Below are 19,083 nucleotides of genomic sequence, written 5' to 3' on the forward strand. Positions count from 1 at the left end.
TTAACCTGTTTGGTTTGACATGGACTGAAGAACAACATGGTCAAGAAGAACATGGTCTCTTTTAAAAACGTCAAACTGTCAGTCACATCCTAGATGACAACTTTTGACTTTCTGGGTTAGTAAGATCCTTTGACAGAAGGGCGGAAGTCTCAAAAATACTAATATCCAGTCAGTTTTGTGAAAAGATCTGTGGAGGAAAAAAAGCCATATGACACGTGTTCACAAGATGTGTTGCCCTTGCAACTAGGTGCTCAAAATGATGAAATCCCATCAGATTCCAGCTGATGTTCAATTTATTAATTCCTCCTAGGTCTGTAAGTTTTGTCCCCAGGATTTTGTGTCCAGTGTTTCCTTGGTGTACCAGTAGTGGGAGACTGGCTCTGCTGCGGCATCTCAGTGATGCTTCAGTGTTCAAAACCTGGAGCTCCCGCTGAGTGGAAGAAATTTGGTCCATAGAGTGGGAAATACAAGTATTTTGTATGTAATATGAGGCACAGAGTTTGCATATAGTATTTTAGCAACCTGTCGAATGACCAACTTATTTTAAACTGCCTCCAAATATTTGTGTCATGCCAAAGGGAGTGTTTCGCATTGCTTTTTTTCCTTTCTTCCCAGGAAGCTTATGTGATGGCTAGTGTTGACAATCCTCATGTGTGCCGCTTGTTGGGAATCTGCCTCACTTCTACTGTCCAGCTCATCACACAGCTGATGCCTTACGGCTGCCTCCTTGATTACATCCGAGAGCACAAGGACAACATCGGCTCCCAGTACCTTCTCAACTGGTGTGTGCAGATTGCAAAGGTGAGCGGACCAGCACACCTCCAGATCAGCTAAAACTCAGACTCTAACATGGAGATATGACAGTGTGTAATGTATTTATTTACTTACCTGTCTCTGTAAATCTTTCTATTCACCACATGGTTCCTAGATACCTTGTATGTGACAGTAAGTGGTTACTTTGTCTTAAACAATTTACCATTTTCAAGGTGCTGAGCAAACCTTAACTATTCTTCAAAATGCTCCTAGACAGCATAATATTATCACCAAGACATTTATGTCCAAACCAAACACCCAGTAATGAAATGATAATGTGATGCAATGAAGCTGTGGCAGGGAAGGGAATAGAATTTGGCAATTCTCATACCAAAGTGCTGCTTCCATCTTTGGGCTGTGCCACGGGGCAAACAGTGATGTTGAATACACCTTCTCATGTGCCTCAGAGAATTTCAGGCTGAAATCTCCGAGGCCTGGGGATTGAAACTGCTGATTAATAAATACCAGCTCCATTCTAGCTCAGGCTCGCTGTGACTGAAAGACATTCAGGCACCTCAGGGCTGTTCTGTAATTTATATGCACTGAGTTGGTGCCTGTAATCTAATTGCAATGGCCATAGTGCCAAATAAAAGACTCGTTACCACACCTGGAACTGTTTGCCAAAGAGAAGAGCAGCAAAGTAAGCTGAAGTACAGCCTCTAGCCTTTAGCAGCAATATGCTGTGTTTGGAAGGTGGTTAGCCATTTGCAAGTGTGAAAGAATGGAGCAAAACCAGCAAAAAAAATAGCTGCAGTTTGTTGGAGATTTGTTGTATGAGATGGCAGTATCCACAAAGCTCAGCTGCTTTAATGCTGCTTATTTCGGGAATGCCGGTCTGCAAGCTAACCACACACTTATAGCCTTATCAGTCCCTTGAGACCTTGTGTACATCCCAGGCTCGCCCGGCCGTGGTTTGCTTTCAGGAAACATGCTGAGGACCTCAGAAATGTATACACCAAAAGCATACAGAGCACATTTTTCATCTCAGTGTGTGTACTTTTTTACAGGGCTCTCCACAGCAAGTGAATTTTAATTTATGTGTCCACCCAGGATGTGAACTGCCTTTCTCTGACTCTTTTGCTCTCTTGTTTAAAATCAGTTCCTGCTCTGTCCTGGTTTCAGTCCTTTTGGAGGACAAGCTGGAGGCCACATTTCCCTCCTCCTCCTCCTCCCCCTCCTTGTTAATTTTTAAGGTGGCAAAATTGATCCTTGGGGCATCACTTGCCCGAAAGGTTGCCATTCACAATTGTTAGCTTCTATTTGATTTTTTTGGTGTTGGTTCAACACTTGCCCATAGCAACCTCTACCCTCTCCAGCGATGCCTGACCTTCAACGTACTTCTTTGTGCTGCTCCACACTGAAGTTCTCCTCAAAGTCCTCATAAATCACGCATACGGCTTTTTCCCACCAATGTGTCTGGTGTTACTACTCTGATAAAGTCATGCCAGATTTTTGGACATTCTCTGACTCTTTAAAAATGTACTTTTGGAGGGGGAAAAAAGTTGAAACAAATATATTTATGTCTGGTAACTAACCAGCAGGAGGCACGTTCCCTAGGAAGCTTATTTTTGTTTCTGTTTTCACAGCTTTGAATTAAAGTTTTCTTTGCATCTATAAACATTATCTTTCTCTGAGGTATGGAGTCCTGTCTTTCAGACAAGATGTTATGACAGAGCATAGACTCTCCACATGCAGAAACACTATGAAGTAACTCTTTGAACACATTGGTCTCACACTTAATGATGAAAAATATCTTAAATCCCAGGCCTGTACACAATTACAGATCTGCTGAGCTTTCTAGATGAGCAGTTCAGTGTCTTCGGTATATGGTCATGCATGTGCACAAGTCTTTTAGCCATCAGCATCTTAAACAGCTTAGTGTGAAACTGATATTCTGCCTTTCAGCAGCTTTGTGTCTTAATAAGTCTCTGCAGCAAGACACATTTAGCTGGAGATTTTTTGTCCTGTTGGGGCTAGATTATGTGATTTTTTTTTTTAAGATAGTCTGCTTTCTGTCAGCAGCTCAAGATTTTTTGTTTCAAGAGCTCTGCTCACTAAAGATGTATTTGTGCAATTAAATGCACGCTCATAGTGGCATTGCGCCAGTTTGTTTGGGTGGTTTGTTTTGGCAACATTAGCAGCGCATGGGTGAAGTTCTGCTGAGGGACTTGGGTGGAGGATTCGATGGTGGTCCAGGTTAGCAGTGGGCTTAGGAAGGGAGTGGAGGCTGGAAGGGAATTATTCCCTCCAGTGCTCTGTCATCACATCAGCATGATCATTTTGGTGTTAACTTTGTAGGTTAGAAGTACTTTTTTATTAATTCTCTCTTCATAAAAATATAAGCGTGTAAGCTGCTGCCAGCAGAAGCCTATCGACTGGGAATAATTGTGGTTTTTAGAAAGGATCTTGCAGGAAACTTAAAAATCATGAACTTTTTGATTCCATACACCAAGAGATTGGAGTTGAGGGAAAGGGGAATAATCTCTGTGGTCAGAAATGCAGCTGTTAGATTCATACCTTAAAAGTCAAACTGGCACAATTAGTAGTATTCTTCCTCTTCATTTGCCTCACGAGACGCAGTTGTACCAAAAAAGCACATATGCTATGGCAAACCCAGTCTAATCATGGGAGGCAGTGAAACTGGAAGAACTTGCCTTTTCAAAGAGGACTTGAAAATAGATGCAACTCTGACCTCAGCCATAAAATGAATTTTTTTATTTTATTTCCTTTTCTCACCTTTGTGGTGGGATGCCTCATTGTTAGCAGGGAGAAGGCAGAGTACATTGTAACAAGATGCAGAATTGACAACTTTGAACGATTAATTTATTTTTGCTTGGACGCTTCTCCCAGGCCATTAGTGTCTACATACTCTCTGTAGGGTTGGCCTGTGTGTGCGTGGAAGGTGATAGTTAAATTCTGCACTGTGCTCTCCTGAAGTCACTGGGGTTGCACAAATGCAGCTGAAAGAAGGGTTTACCCCCTTATTTTCAAGTCCTATCCCAATTTTATATTTCTTGAACTAAATCCTAAAGGAACTGCCTCCCCTGCTATACCTGCTACTGTCCCTTTTTTCTCCATGGCTCCGCTGGCACATGGACCCACAATAAGTTTCCTGGAGGGTAATAGTTACTTCTGCTTGTAACTGTGCAAGCACACACCCTCACCCTGCAATAACCATCATGTAAATTGAAACAGCAGACCTTTTTCTGAAGGGGCGATAGGTTGCCACATGTTTATGGTGGTGTGCATACAGTTACCACAGAGTGGCTGACATTTGGTAACTCGTTTGCGCATCCAAGCTCAGAGTGTGTGATGCCTACCCATGGTCTGTCATATTGCAGGGAATGAACTACTTGGAGGAACGTCGCCTGGTGCACCGTGACCTTGCTGCCAGGAACGTCCTTGTTAAGACTCCTCAACACGTGAAAATCACGGACTTTGGGCTGGCAAAGCTGCTCGGCGCTGATGAGAAGGAGTATCACGCTGAGGGAGGCAAGGTAAAGCGCATCAGCAAAATGAACCGCTGCACATTTGTCGGTGTTTGTGCTTGTGCACAAGCTTTAAACACAGGGCAAAAAAAGAGAGTGGGGTTTTCAAAGCGCTCAGCTGCCATCTCAGCGTGCTGCCTTTGAAGCCTGTGGGAGTCCTCTGAAATCAGCCAAAGCAGCATCAGGCCAGTGGGACTGCAGTGGGAGCGGAGGTAGCAGAGCAGCGAATGCTTTTGAAATTCCCACCCAGAATGTCTGGGAAAAAGCAACATTATTAAAAAAACATTAAAAAAAAAAAAGCATGGCTGAATTCATCAGTGTAGCCAACACCAATAACACTGTGCCATTTATGAAGAAAAAGGCAATGCTGTATATTTATAGCAGAAGAAAGACCTGTCAGACTTGGTTCAACACGCCTTTGTGTTGTACTACGTGCTGATGGAGGGAATGTGTCCTGCTGAGAAATTAAAATGAAGCTGCTTGCAAATATTGCGGAGACCATAAATGGAAACCATATGAGCGCAGACCAGTTTTTGTCATATAGCCTGAGATTGGATTTGTGTCCTGTTATGATAGGAGAAGGTTAAAAAAATAGTAATTTGACTGTTAAAAATATTGTAAAACTAATTTGTAAGAGATATTTCTAATATGCCTAATATTTCACAAGTTCCCAGGTTCAACATAATAAATGAAGATAATAATAAGGGACTCAAAAGTTGCCTGCTCTACCACTCTGATAGTTGTGGTGTTTCTTGGTTGTTTTTTTCCCTTCTACAACCAAACTACTGGTTTAAACACCACCTGGTGGTAAATACCGCTGATAAATTTTGGTTCAGCCTCTTAAGGTTTATTTGTGAATTTTCCTAGGTTCCTATTAAATGGATGGCCTTGGAGTCAATTTTACACCGGATTTACACTCATCAAAGTGACGTCTGGAGTTATGGTGAGTCTAAACCTAGTTGTAATTATTGCAAATGGGTTGGAAAATTGCAGGATTGGCTGGTGACTCTACACAGAGCTTTCTTCTTCCTATTATGAGAAGACCAAGAGATTAAACAAACAATGGGCCCAAATCACCTATTCAGTAAAGTAAAATTCCCATGAAATTTCATGCTAGTGAGGTATAAGACGTTTTGCAGAATATGCTTTCAGATGATGAGCCCTCCCTGAAAGGGACTGCAGGTAGGAGACTCTGCTCCATTTGCTGAAGTTCTGCTGACGCTTTTCTTTAGCAGCTTTACGTGAAATATAACTGAGCTGACAATAAAGCCACATAACTAGAGGGAAGACTTAAAACCATTGGCCATGCTGTCAGTCAGTGTCTATCAGTGTAACTGCTGTGGCCTAAAATGTTTGTGCTGTCCTGGTATTGAGAGGACAACGCTGAAAGGGAAGCAAAGTGGGAAGCAATTCTCCTCCTTAGAGAATTCATTTTATATTTGGTATAGTTCCTAAGCCAAGTTGAAAGAAAGAGAAGCAGAAATGAAACTTTTCAGAGCAACTTATTCCAAAATTTCCACTCCATGAGCTCTTATATTCCTGGAAAATATTTAATGCAGATGGTCAGATCCTGTGTCCTTTTAGAAAAAGTACAGCCTCTCGTCCTCTTAATCCGTTCACGTATCTTGGCATCCAAAATCTTGTTTTGTATCCTAAGCTACCAGACAATCACAACAGCTACATCACAAGAGTACGTGGTATGTCAGTAAATGACACTGAGGCAGCTGGTTTACACATCTTTTAAAAACTGCTCTTGCTTGTCTCCAAAGAGATTGTTTTGAAATAAAAATACAACTTCCATTTTTGAAACCACTTGCTGGGTTGGAGTCGGGAGGCGGTAACCTGCATTTCCTTTCTGTGGGGCTGGGAAGTTTGTGGGATGTTGAACACTGAGCTACTAGTAGCTGAGATTAAAAAAAAAAAAAACCAAACAAACCCAAAACCTGAAAAGGAAACCTGAAATTATTTCAACCTGTTTTACTAATTTGTCTCTCTTCAAAATCATGGCAGAAAATGCTTTTCCTGGGTGGGGCTCTGGCAATGCAGAGAATGTGGGAAAGCCCTCTCTACTCACCGCCTCTCTGCGCCCAGGCCAAGCACCCCGGCTCCTGGAAAAGCCTCTCTCACGATCTTCCCTTCCCACCCTGCAGGTGTGACAGTTTGGGAGCTGATGACATTTGGGTCCAAGCCGTATGACGGGATCCCTGCCAGTGAAATCTCCTCTGTTCTGGAGAAGGGCGAGCGTTTGCCCCAGCCCCCCATCTGTACCATTGATGTGTACATGATCATGGTCAAATGTGAGTTCACAGTTGGGGTTGTGGGTGCTTAACCCAAGTCAAATAAGTAACACAACTGCCTTCATTATGTCGCATTTGTATACACTGCGTTCTTGGTGATCACACAGACATAGGGTTATGTGAAAAGAGTGGTGACACCAGAGCATGTTCCCGTCCCTTGAGCTTTAACTAGGAGCACAGGATATGGTTTCGTTAGTCGCTAATTCAGCCAACTAATGTTTTTTCACCATTCACACCACTGGCTGATATTGTCAATTATTGTCAATTATTTTAAACTGATACTGTCAGGCAGTATAAATCAGCATAACACCACCCACTTTACCTGATACTCTGGTTTTGTGTGTCTAGAAAATAAAGTTAACGCTGCCTTTCCTCCAGGCTCCCCCTTAGTTCAGTAATATGCCTCCCCCAGCAATCACACACACGGATTATGTGCTCCTTTTACTAAAGGAGTGCTGTAAGCACAGGCACCATTGTAATGGCAGATGCAATGAGGATCTGGAGTTCCTCATCCCATTTCTTCCTCATTTTTGGATGGCTCATTTTCGGCACATGGCTGTTGCTGTAAAGTAGCGTAGGAGCTGGGGGTCTCTGAAGCACTTTTTGGTCATTGATAGGGCACATCAAAGAGCTTGTGATCACCAAACCCCTTTTCCATCTTTATCAGCTGCTAAAATGTCAGATTATTACCTGGCTTCCCGTGCATCCGTAGACCATGACTGCCGCATCCCTGCTCGCGACCAGTAGTGTCTGTGAGGATGCTGATAAAAAGCCCACTAGGTGGCATTTAAGACCTTCTCACTGGAGCAAAATGTACCTGTTCCTGAAACAGGAGCCACGCTACCATGAACACCCCGTAGTGCAGCACTTTTGGGGAGTCCTGCAGTGCCCCAGTGTTGCTTTGTCAGGGCAGGCACCGCACAGGGAAAGCCTGATCCTGTGCTCACCAAAGCGAGCAGGAACCAGATCCAGATGTGTGCACCTAGCCTGGGAGGTGCCCAGACGCAAAAGCAGTGTCCTGGAAACTCCTCCTCGGTGATGCTGAACCCTACTGACACCTCAGTCCTGCCAACATCTCTGCTTGCAGCAGTCATGTCCCAGGTCTTTAAAAGCTCTGCACTAGACCACATCCTCAGGGGCTGAGCCTTCACAAAGCTCAGCAGCTCCAACCATTGCCCTTCCTTTGGGTCAGGCCAGATGTAGAAAGCAGGCATTTTTCCAGGCACCTAATCAGGTATCTGTTGCTTTTAAAACATGACTAGTGGAGTCTCCACATCCCCTTTCATCCCGTTACACTGAATTTAAATGCAAGAACATGAGAATCTGGGCTTTGAACCTTCCTTCTACCACAGGACTCGGTTGCACATCTTTCACCGCTCTGATCACCCTGTGTTTGCAGGCTATAGCGCAGACCCTGTTGAAGCCGTGCCATTTTGTCTAAAGGAATTCAGGATTCCTGGTCATCTCTTTTATAAGCAGAGAGTATAAACTGAAATGTTCAAAGTTATTGCACAACAATTTTTTTTTTTTTTTAATTTAAGAAGCAGTATTTAAACATATGCAACTCAGAGATATATTCAGAAATAGTAGATGGTACCTCTGCAACAGCAGCAAACTCCCAAATGCTCCACCCTGTCTAAAAGCAAAAAGGATTTCTTCTTGAATTAGCAGGGAATCGTACTTCTAGCATGGTAAAAAGTCACTGGCAATGATGAGATTTTGTCTAATGCAGATTTCAGATGTCATATTATCACTTCATTTCTCCATTACTATAGATAGGCTGCTTCTTATGAGTTCAGCCAGACACACTAAGCTTGACCTTTATTATTTTTAATTTTAAACACAAGAGTCTCTACATCAGCTCATCTGTTAGTTGATAACAGAAAGTGTGGGTTTCCTAAGTAATCTCACATGTTAAACCACCAGTATCTATATTCGAAATCTCTTCTAGCATTGATCCACACTAAACTGTAGGACTTGTTTTTGTTAAAGTCCGTTTACTAATTAAATACAGCTTAGATACGGTTAATCTTTCAAAATGTCCCCAGCAAGGATGTTTTGAATTTTAGAAGACATCTGGTACAGAGGGTAGCTTCTGCTTTAGGCTTCCCAGGATTTCACGAAGCAGTGCAGTGAGGACTAGACGGTCAAATGACCGTGCGCCTGCTGAAGTTAGTTTGCTTCCCCTCCTTCAGGAACTTCTTCAGAACAGCCTAATTCGGACCTGATCCAGGCTGGCCACCTATTTGGTATCCTGAGGACTGATGCGTTATTATCGCTCAGGTGCGACCTGCCTGCCCAAGCCGAGATAGGCCAGCAGGAGAGGAGACAGGCTCAGCCTGGAGCTTTTCCAACATGGGGTTTTATTACCTCCTTCATTCTTCCCCAAACTGCCAAGATGTGCATTTTAAATGCTGAAATTCACAGCAGTGGCTGGTGAATGAACTTTTTATGCTGGTCCCTTACAGGGACCTTAACAGTTCTTTCCACTGTTACATTTTATTTTAAGCTCTGTGTTTGATCACCAGAAGAACTTTATTTGTGCGGTGCTTTCCCTGTCATCCCTCCAGGCTGGATGATCGATGCAGACAGCCGTCCCAAGTTTCGTGAACTGATCGCAGAGTTCTCAAAAATGGCCCGTGACCCTCCACGCTATCTCGTTATACAGGTACTAAACCCAATGGTAGGAAGATGTCTGATGGGCATTTAATATGAGGCCCAAAATGATTAGTAATGCATATGAAAACATATAATATCGATAATTTAAGGCCAGATTTACTGTTGCTTTCCAGGTCTTAACACATTCAGCTAGAACCACAAAGAGAATTTCAAGACCAGTCACTGTTCTCGTAGTACTGGTCCCAGTCTAGGACCAGTAACAGCCTATACTGCAGTCCTGAGAGGAGAACAGAGTTTGATCGTCTTCAAAACACAGATATTTTACAGCAGCATAGACAGAGATTGCAGGCCCAAATTCCCCTAAACTCTAAGTAAATTTGGTTAAACACATAGATCAAGATTATACATCTTGGACCTCTCGCTAAATTACTTTGTCTCTCAGAGAAGGGGATAATGAGAGCTTGAAGGGAGTCTGCGAGTCCTCTCTTACACCAACTTGTCTCACAGGGAGACGATAGGATGCACCTGCCCAGCCCTACGGACTCCAAGTTTTATCGCACCCTGATGGAGGAGGAGGACATGGAAGATATAGTGGACGCGGATGAGTATCTCGTGCCACACCAGGGCTTCTTCAACAGCCCCTCAACATCCCGCACTCCTCTCTTGAGTTCATTGGTATGAAACTTTTCCTCTGTAGAAACATGACAAGCAATTTTAAGAGTGAACTGCTTCTCATGAGGTCTGTATTTTCTTTCTTTCTTTTTTTTTAAGAGTGCTACTAGCAACAATTCTGCTACAACCTGCATTGACAGAAACGGGGTAAGTGGGATGACCTTTAAAAAAGGAGCAACTTCTCCTATATGGATCAACTTCTACAGAACGGTCCCTTTAATATTGTTTTTGTCTACTTCAAACCTAGCAGGGGCACCCTGTGAGGGAAGACAGCTTTGTCCAGCGGTATAGCTCAGACCCAACAGGCACTTTCTTGGAGGACAGCATAGACGACGGCTTCCTGCCAGCCCCGGGTGAGTACCTCTCCCATGTTTACATCCCGTGACCACTCATTCACAAGCCATTTGGTTGTGCATATAATCATTGTCCTTCCTTTTCTGTAGAAAGGAAGCAATCCAAATGCTTCCTACCTTTTTTCCCTCGGTAAACAGGAGTGAAAACGTGTACACGTATCCTTTTCCTAGACTTTATCTGGCTGCTCTAGTCATTTCTCATTGCAGTTCCTTCAGAAGCCAGGTTCCTCATGTTTGCCATGCGTGCCATCTGGCCAAGGAGTTTGTGTGCGTGGTTATATGTTTAAAGCTTTCTACTTGGGAAAATATCCTCTAAAAACTGGGTTTCACCCCTTAAACCATTTCAGCAATATAAACAGCTTTCTGGCAGTTTCACTGCTTTCAGATGTTGATACACAGAAGGCAGCTCACAGTTTCACGTGGACTTAACAGCGTAGGCGGTCAGAGAGCGAGCCAGCGAGCACCGAGGGAGCTGGTGCTGGGTTATGCAGTCATGATGCTTTGTGCCCTTAAAAAATCCCAACCAACCCTTCCAAGAATACGCCACAGCTAACAAGGGTGAGAGACCCTGCAAGGGATGGCATTGAAGTTAAACGTGGAGTCTCTGTTACTGCCAGTCCTGTATTTTCTAGGCGTTTTCCTCATCTCTAAACATTTTTCTAGGGAAACAGCTTCTGGCAGCTAAGCTCCGAGACTGGGATTTCAGAACAGTATCTGGGACGTAGCCACCCACACGTCACTAAAATCAGCAGTAGCTATCTCGCTGTCTCATGGTCCAAGCCATCTTTCTGCTGCTTTGCAAACCGAATTCCTGAAGGTGAACTTCAGGGCAGTGCGTTTGGTGCCACGGCACGGCAGTCCCTGCCTGTGGCTCTCTTCCACTCCAGGAAGTTCAGTGAGATGCTGTGTGCAAAGAGCAAGTGGCAGCTGGGTTGAAACTACACCTCAAGTGATGCAAATGGCTGCATTAGTTACATGCCTTCATTTTCATTCCTTCTAATTTGTATTTTCTTTTTATTCCAGAGTACGTCAACCAGTTGGTGCCCAAGAAAGTATCTGCCTCAGCAGTCCAGAATCCAATCTACAACAACTTCTCTCTCACAGCAAACTCAAAGGTCCCCACGGACTCCAGCTACCAGAATTCACACAGCACAGCTGTGGATAACCCTGAGTATCTCAACACCAACCAGTCTCCACTGGCCAAGACAGTCTTCGAGAGCTCTCCTTACTGGATCCAGGCGGGCAACCACCAAATAAATCTGGACAATCCTGACTACCAGCAGGACTTCTTACCGAAGGAAACCAAACCTAATGGTCTCTTGAAAGTTCCCGCGGCAGAAAACCCGGAGTACTTGAAGGTAGCAGCACCAAAAAGTGAATACATTGAAGCCTCAGCATGACCATAGAGAATTTCTTCTTGCAGCGAGGCAAGCCAGACTCTCAGTGAACTACCTGGCTGCTGCAAGAACAGACTCTTGCTCAGAGCAAACAGCAACCGCAATGCATCAATAAGCACACCTGTCTTTTTCAGCATGAGGGCTGAAACTGCAAAGCCTATCTGATGGTAGTTTGGGTCTGTTCTTGCCCATTTCCACATAATAACTGAGGCCCATAGCCTGCACTCAGATGCATGTTGGGATGAAGCGGGGTCTTCCTGGACAGAAGAAATATGGATGCATTCCTTTCATTTTCAAATGGTAGCATGGTAAGAAGCCACTCTGGGATGAACTTGAGAGCTGTACACATTGTACAGTCAAATTCCTTTCTACAGTCTGTATTTTTATAAATGTTTCTAACAGAATTTTTGGATCTTTTACAAGATCAGACGCTTGTACTGCTGGTCTGCTATGTGGTGCTCAGATCACCAGCAGGAAAAAAAAAATAATGTTACTAAATAGTTTTCCAAAACTCCTGGAACAGAAACAGTTATTCCAAACCACCGGATTTTTACAAATTGGCTCCATATACTGCCTCTTGGCACGAAGAGGAGAAGTGCATCTGGGGGACGTATGGGAGATTCTGCCCAGGGCAGTATGGCGTGGATCGCTCCGGGGAAAACTAGCACAAAGAGCAAAACAGCACAGCGCATCACCTACTGACCACTATTGCTAAAAACTGACAGGAGGAGCTCACCTCAAAGTTGACTGTACATGGTTATAAAGTGCTCACTAGTCTGTTTTCTGATGGTCAAACGCAAGACATTTTTTTTTCTGATCCCTTATGCAGCTGTCAAGTTGTCAAAATGCCTTTCTTCAACAAAACTGTTAAAGATGTTGCCGTAACTGAAAAATGAAGTGTCAAATAATGTTTAACAGACTTTAATTAAATGTCAAGGAAGTGCAAATGGTGGCAAATTGGAGCATCCACGAGACAGACTGGAAGAACTATACTAAATTAAACTTGACTAGGGCAAGAAACACGGGTAGCTCTAGCCAAGCAGTTTCATTTCCCTTCTTAAAGGGCCTCAGAGCAGAAATCATTTTCCCTTATACATTTGGCAAAGAACAGGGATATATCAGTGTTACACTTTACTCGCTTCAAGGCAGAGTACTGCCAGTTGCTGTACCAAGCTGGGGCAGAGGCTGGAGCTGGTTGCCTGTCCCTTTGGAGTTACATATCCTGGCAATGCAGGAGGGGCAGTGAGAGTGAATTAAGGAAAGGAAGAATAATCTGGAGTGATGAAAAATATTATCTCCTTCTTCTGAGACACAGGGCTGCCTACTGCTTCTTTAAAATACCCAGCATCATCTTCTGTTGTCAGTGTGGAATAGGCAGGCGAGGCAAGACTAAGATTTTAGCTTGATAGTATAAATCAGTCACAGCAGCAAAAGCAGCTATTCTTTCCAGGGGCCCATGATACAGAACTTCACATTCTTCCATCATTAACATTTCTTATGAATGTAGGAGGAGTAAAGTGCCTAAAGTGTGAATTTAGTCAGTAATTTAGATGCATCCCCCCAGCAGCTTGGCAGTGCTATTTTAATCAAACCACTAGATCAGAAAGCAAATGTGCATTTGGTGATTTTGGTACAAAGGTCCTTAACTAGTTGAACATTGGCAACTTGCTTAAGGGTAACGTAAGCAGCTGAGTTGCAGAGGATCTGTTGTCTATATTAAGTAGCAAGAAAGAGTCCAATTTATGCTGCCACTGTGTTTTGAATATATCAGTATGTGTTTCAGTTTAAGTATTGCATCTGGAGTCCAGGATCAGGCAGCAAATCCTCAGAACATTGTTTTTACAGATTTATTGAGGAACGAAGGAGAAGAACGGTCATGTGAAATGACCCCTTTTATAAGTAACACGGTGTAAAATGCATTAGCAGCTTGTGTGTGTGCAGTAGCTCATTGGCCACGCTGCCAGTCTAGGGTAAAGTATATTGGGTCAAAATCCAAAGACTGTCCTGTTTGGTACATGTGTGTCACCGTGACCAAGTCCCAGGCACAGCGGTATGGAGGATGCAATGTTTGACTTTGATTATTACTGGCTTGTATTTAAAACGCTAAGCAAAATTCAGTTCCCACGTCCAATTAGTGGCAGATTTCTCCTTGCATTCCTGAGAGCAGAGCTGTTGTGTTGCTCTCACAAGCGTGCAACATGTACGCACAGGCAGCGCTGCTTTTCTCCACCCACTGCCCCAGGAGGAATGTACATAAAACCAAAAAAAGATCTTAACAGAAATCACAGATAATTTTCAATTTGCTAAATTTGTTATGTCTTCAAGCAGAACACTAAAAAATCGCATAGTGCATGTTCTCCTGCAGAATCTTTCCAACACTATAGCACAAAGGAATTTATTGATGTTTTATTTTAATCTGTTAGCTAAAACAAGAAAGCCACTAAGAAGTAAGAATATATATCACCAGCATTATGTAGCATGAAAATTATTTAGTAGAGTTTAATATGCTTGCCCTTTTCAAACAATTCAGGAGGGATTCAGTAGCGACTTATTGCTAGAAACAGAGATTCATCTAAAAATTAAGCAATGGAAGTTTGAAAGAGCATCGCTTTTTAAATGTATTGTTTTTGATGAGAAAAGTAGGAAAGAGGATGTAGGACCATAGACTCTGAATACAAATGCACAGATTCCAGATTGGTGGGATCAGCTATATTGTAAAGTAGTCGTGGTAAATAGGCATCCTGTAAGCCGTGATTTGTAAATCGGCAACTCATTAATGATTCAAAAGCCAGCAACAAATAAAAACTGGGCAGTGTGCTGTAGTCTGTGGGCAGTGCCTGCAGGGGCAGATACAGCAGTGCTGGGAGCAGATGGGACCACGCAGCTGCGTGGCTGTTTGCTGGAGGCACGGGTGCTACGCAAGGTGATGCTCGTAGGGTAACAGGCATTAGCAATGTACTAAATGATTTCCACTGAGATGAAAAAAAAAAATCAATAAGCAGCTGAAATGGTCTGGTTTTCCCACTGCAGGTCACTGACCATTTAACAGCAAGGAGCCCCCTGCAGATCATAGGTGCTCATAAAGGCAAGCGCGGTTAGGCAGCATAAATCAGCATCCAAAAAGAACTTGAAAGTTCTGCCATTGTCTCTTGGGAGGTGTGGGTAGAAAATGCTGATATTTAAAACACAACTAAATAGGGAAATGTATCAGGCCATAGCCACTTTTAAAAGCTAACATAGTCTCAACAATCGAGAAACTTAAAATTTCCCTTTTTACTGTATTTCTCATGGAAGGCAAAATAAAACCACTCACAAGTTAGTGCTTAGCGTCTCTTAATCATAAAGCAGCAGTTAATGTGGAACTGCTTTTGCAATAATAATGTAAGACTTTTAATAACTGCTAAGTATATGAAAATGTAAGTTAAGTCAAGAGTCTTCATCTTACTTTGATGTTTTCCAGTGATCTCTGAACAGTGTCAGCGCACTTGACTTCATTTGGGCCTTGGGTTGTCTTCTTCTGCTGAAAAGGGAGTTGGCTTGGGAAATTTCTTTCATGTTGCAATTGGTCTTGTTGGGTAAATTCACCCGAGAGGCCGGGGGCTTGCTTTTGTTTCCAGCTGGCAGGCAACAATACAGTGAGTTTTCTAGAGAGAGCAGTTGGAACTAGATGGTGGTTTCTGGGATGCCTCAAGGTGATGCCCTGTCCCACCAGCATCATCGTCAGATGGCCACATGAAGCCCCGGCATTAGAAAATATAGTCCTGTGGTTTATTTGAAAGTAAGGGGCTTGTGTAGGTTGAGTAATGCCAGGGAAGGAATGCCAGCCGGCCAATCCATACCCGAGACAGCTGCCAAATTTGCCCAGGGACATCACTGAGGCTGTTGACTGTTCCGGCAGGTATAGGTGGGAATAGACACACATGGCTCCAGTGCCTGGTACCGGCTTGAAGTGAAGCCCTCTTGCAGAGATTGCTTGTGCGAAAACCAATGTATGTGGCATTCGTGCTATGGGGTGAATCTCTTCTCTTCCCTGGGAGACGCAGTTAGGGCTACAACAATGTCACAGGACCCCAAACAGCTTAAAGAGGTCCCATCACAAAGTGCCTGGGGTGTCCTCGGTCTGTCTGGGGGTGCTCCACGGTGCCAAGGAGAAACTTTGCATTTCCAGACAAGCGCTCATTTTTCAGATTCAGAGTTCAACGTCTTCTGTTAGTACGACTGCTGCCTCTCCAAATAAGCAGTTATGGTACTCTGGCTTTTGTTTCCCCCCATGTTTCTCTGTGAGAAAACATCTGAATCAGGACAAAGTATGAAAATGTACCTGTGTCCTCCTTCCTGATGGAGACCATATACTCATGAAATGTCAAACTGTGTATAACACTTAGCAAGAATGCTTTATAATGTTTTATCACCACTGGTTCAAATTTTTATATTGGGATCCCATTTTATAGCTTTCTTTTTGTAAGTGTTATCTCTTTGTTCTGACATACAACTTTTAAGGAGCCTTTTTAAAATAATAAAAAAAAAAAAAAAGAAAAAAAATTTATACAAAAGAAAAACACGACACCTTCAAGTAGCTTGTCAAATGGGCTGCGTTAGGACCAAAGATGTAATGTCTTGTTTTCTTGCTTTAAAGGAATAGGGTATTGATCACCACTTCCACAGCCTCTCATTACAAGGAAAAGCTGAATATCTCCACTCTTCACTGGGGCTAGGCCAGACCTCCACTGAGCCAAGAGGGCTTGACAGGAGTGTGAGGCCTGTCTATAGAAAACCAAACAAGTATCAGGACCAGGTATCACTTCAGGGCCAGACCTACAACCTCTACTTCATTTCGATTCATTTTCTACTCAACGCAATAGCTAAACAGGGACACAGTCAAGAAAAAAAGAAACAAATATATGAAGTTTTGGCTCAGTATCAGGAAAAATACAATGATGTGAAGATGAGACATGATGAGATAACTGCTTTTTATGTGAGGAAGTGTGTAGGCAGGCAGTGAGACCTGAAACCGATAACGCTTTTGGTTATGTATTACTTTAATTATGCAGGGGAGTTGAAATCACAGTGCTTCCATGATAGGCTTTACTTTCTGCCACGTGCCCTGCCTCCATTCAACATTGTGTGTTTTGGCAGATCACCTGTATCACCATGGCTGCGTGGACTGAGAATTGCGGGTTGGTCAGAAGTACTGCATGCAACCCCTCCTTCTTTTACAGGGAGAGAAGAGTGCAGCATTAGTAGGCTGTACCACAGTTAGTGGTCAAGCAAACCCTCAGTAGCATCCAAAAAAAGGGTTTCCTGAGGAAAAACTGGTAACTGGAGACCTAGCTGGCAAAAACATGCCACTTGTTGCACTGCTGAAGTCAGCAGCCAAAATGCCTTTGGCCAAGATTCAGGGCTGGTGCTCACCAACTTTGCTCTCGTCTTCTTACGTGGTGCAGATGGGGCTGTCTGGACGCACGACAGCGGGGGCCTTGTGGTCTCTTTGTACCTCTCACCTTGAAGTAATGGATTTTTCTGATTAATAAGGTGAAAACCAGCAATCAGACCTGCCGCTAATGACTGGACTGGTTGAAAGTGTTGTTCCTATGTAGCAGATACGGTACATCATTTCCAGTCATGCTGGAATTTACCCAGACCCTTCTCCTTACCTCTCACAAGCTAGCTGGAGAGTGTGCATTTGCAACCACCATCAATGTTATCCTTATATTCTATGAAAGGGAATAAGTAAAGTAGTTGTCTACAATGGTAGAAGGCTTGGCTCACATAGCTAGGTTGCTTTTTAATCCTATGTTCCTAATATCGTTCTCCTTGAAATTAATGGGATGTTTAACTTGATTACACTGAGAGTATAAAACGAGGCTAATGTTGAGTGATTTTTGAAAATCCCTCGCAATAATCGGAGATCCTATGGATCCATTGCCCATTTTAGGCTGCTTTGTATCGATGCAATCAACCAAGTATAAGGTATCATGTCTTGGTTTTAATAAACTGTCAAGCAATATATCCATAGATACAGACGGTACTCTCGCAGCATTGTAAAGTTACTCAACTATGAAAGCACTATTTGTACTATAAGAAACTCTTGACTTTTATATGGTTTAATGGTTTATACTGTTGATCAAAGATTGTTTGTATATTGAGCGATAAAAATGAGGTGTATATTATTCTTTTTAATTGTTTTTAATTTTTGGAGAACTTTTATTGTAATATACTGTTGTATTTGGGGGGAAGAAAAATCAGTGGCTAGCTTGTAGGGTTTGTAGCCAGAAAAGAACTCACATTAAGGGTTCTTTATTGATGGACTTAGATTTTTTTTCTCCTAAAAGTTGTCACCCTGGGGATTTATCCAGAGCTTAGTGAACCTATTAACAGGACTCTTTCCTCTCTTCAGGACTCTTTGGCTCTCTGCATGCACAGTGCTGGAGTTTCGTAATGTGAGCAGTAATACAGCTAACACTTGTGACCATTGGAAGTGCAATATGAAAGCCCAGGTGCTGCTTATCAGGGCGCTGATAAAAGCTGCTCTTTTGAATTGCATGGCAGGTTCTCACTTCACTTTTATGATAATAGCAGAAGCAGAGTCCAAGCAATCCCACAAAAGCTCATCCATGTGATGTGTGGCGTATGAAGCCGTACTGGTGACCATTTCTGAATTGCACAGCTATGAGCTGTACAACAGCAACACAGGACTCCCTCGTAAGGAAAGGCAAAATAAAGTCTTGACCAGAGTCACACTGGTGACTTAAATTGTTGTACTACACTAGGCAGAAAGAGAAATTCTGTTAGCTAAGCCAGTCAAATGAAGCCCCAGAGTCCCCTGAGTATTGGTGTTTAATTATCCAACTGGTGGAACAGGTAGCAGACAAAGATTAAAGGAATTACAGGGTCCTCAACATAACAGAGCAAAATACACTGGGTTGACAAGACAGTAAAGAAGAGAGGAGCTGGAACTGTCAGTACACATTCAGCCTGGATAAGTCCCTGGTATCACAGTTAGTAATTAAATAATTTTTGTCTTTATGGATGAACTTTATACACGGAAAAAAAAGCCACTACAGCACCTTTCTCATTTTATCTTTCCAGCCAGTCCCTTTCAATATGTAGGCTGCATGTCTTACCAGCTCAACCTATTTTATGCAGAAACGACATAGTCTTAATCTTCATATTACTGGTTCTCAGAAATGTCTAATGCGTATTAATGCATGATATTTTTATTTTAATAAAAGTAATTAAATAAATGTTTGCTGGTTTGGCATGTGATTTCCCCCTCCTTTAGTGATCAGCTGGCTTGGGGAAGGTTCTATGTAAGTTAGTAATGATATTATGAAGAATAATAATTAGTATTAATATTGAGAAGGAAAAGGAAATATATGTTGTACATCCATACACCTCCTCTGTGAAGATCAGAAAACAACTTAAAATTCAAAAGTCTTTATCA

General features: G+C 42.8%; 1 protein-coding gene across 2 annotated transcripts in view; it reads left to right on the plus strand.

The window, feature by feature from the left end:
* Nucleotides 1-18,883, plus strand: part of EGFR (epidermal growth factor receptor) — a 167,641-nt gene extending 148,758 nt beyond the window's left edge. Inside the window, exons 20-28 of one of the 2 annotated variants that reach the window (XM_030007997.2) lie at nucleotides 616-801; nucleotides 4,155-4,310; nucleotides 5,169-5,244; nucleotides 6,452-6,598; nucleotides 9,169-9,266; nucleotides 9,725-9,892; nucleotides 9,989-10,036; nucleotides 10,140-10,242; nucleotides 11,266-18,883. In XM_030007997.2, coding sequence (XP_029863857.1) covers nucleotides 616-801; nucleotides 4,155-4,310; nucleotides 5,169-5,244; nucleotides 6,452-6,598; nucleotides 9,169-9,266; nucleotides 9,725-9,892; nucleotides 9,989-10,036; nucleotides 10,140-10,242; nucleotides 11,266-11,642 — 1,359 coding nt within the window. In that variant the 3' untranslated portion in view covers nucleotides 11,643-18,883. Of the gene's footprint in view, nucleotides 1-615; nucleotides 802-4,154; nucleotides 4,311-5,168; nucleotides 5,245-6,451; nucleotides 6,599-9,168; nucleotides 9,267-9,724; nucleotides 9,893-9,988; nucleotides 10,037-10,136; nucleotides 10,243-11,265 lie in introns of both variants that reach the window. The other variant, XM_030007996.2, reaches the window with a different exon arrangement.
* The last annotated feature ends 200 nt before the right edge of the window (nucleotides 18,884-19,083 follow it).

The sequence above is a fragment of the Aquila chrysaetos genome, chromosome 3 (assembly GCF_900496995.4).
Source record: "Aquila chrysaetos chrysaetos chromosome 3, bAquChr1.4, whole genome shotgun sequence".
In the NCBI taxonomy this organism is placed as follows: Eukaryota; Metazoa; Chordata; class Aves; order Accipitriformes; family Accipitridae; genus Aquila; species Aquila chrysaetos.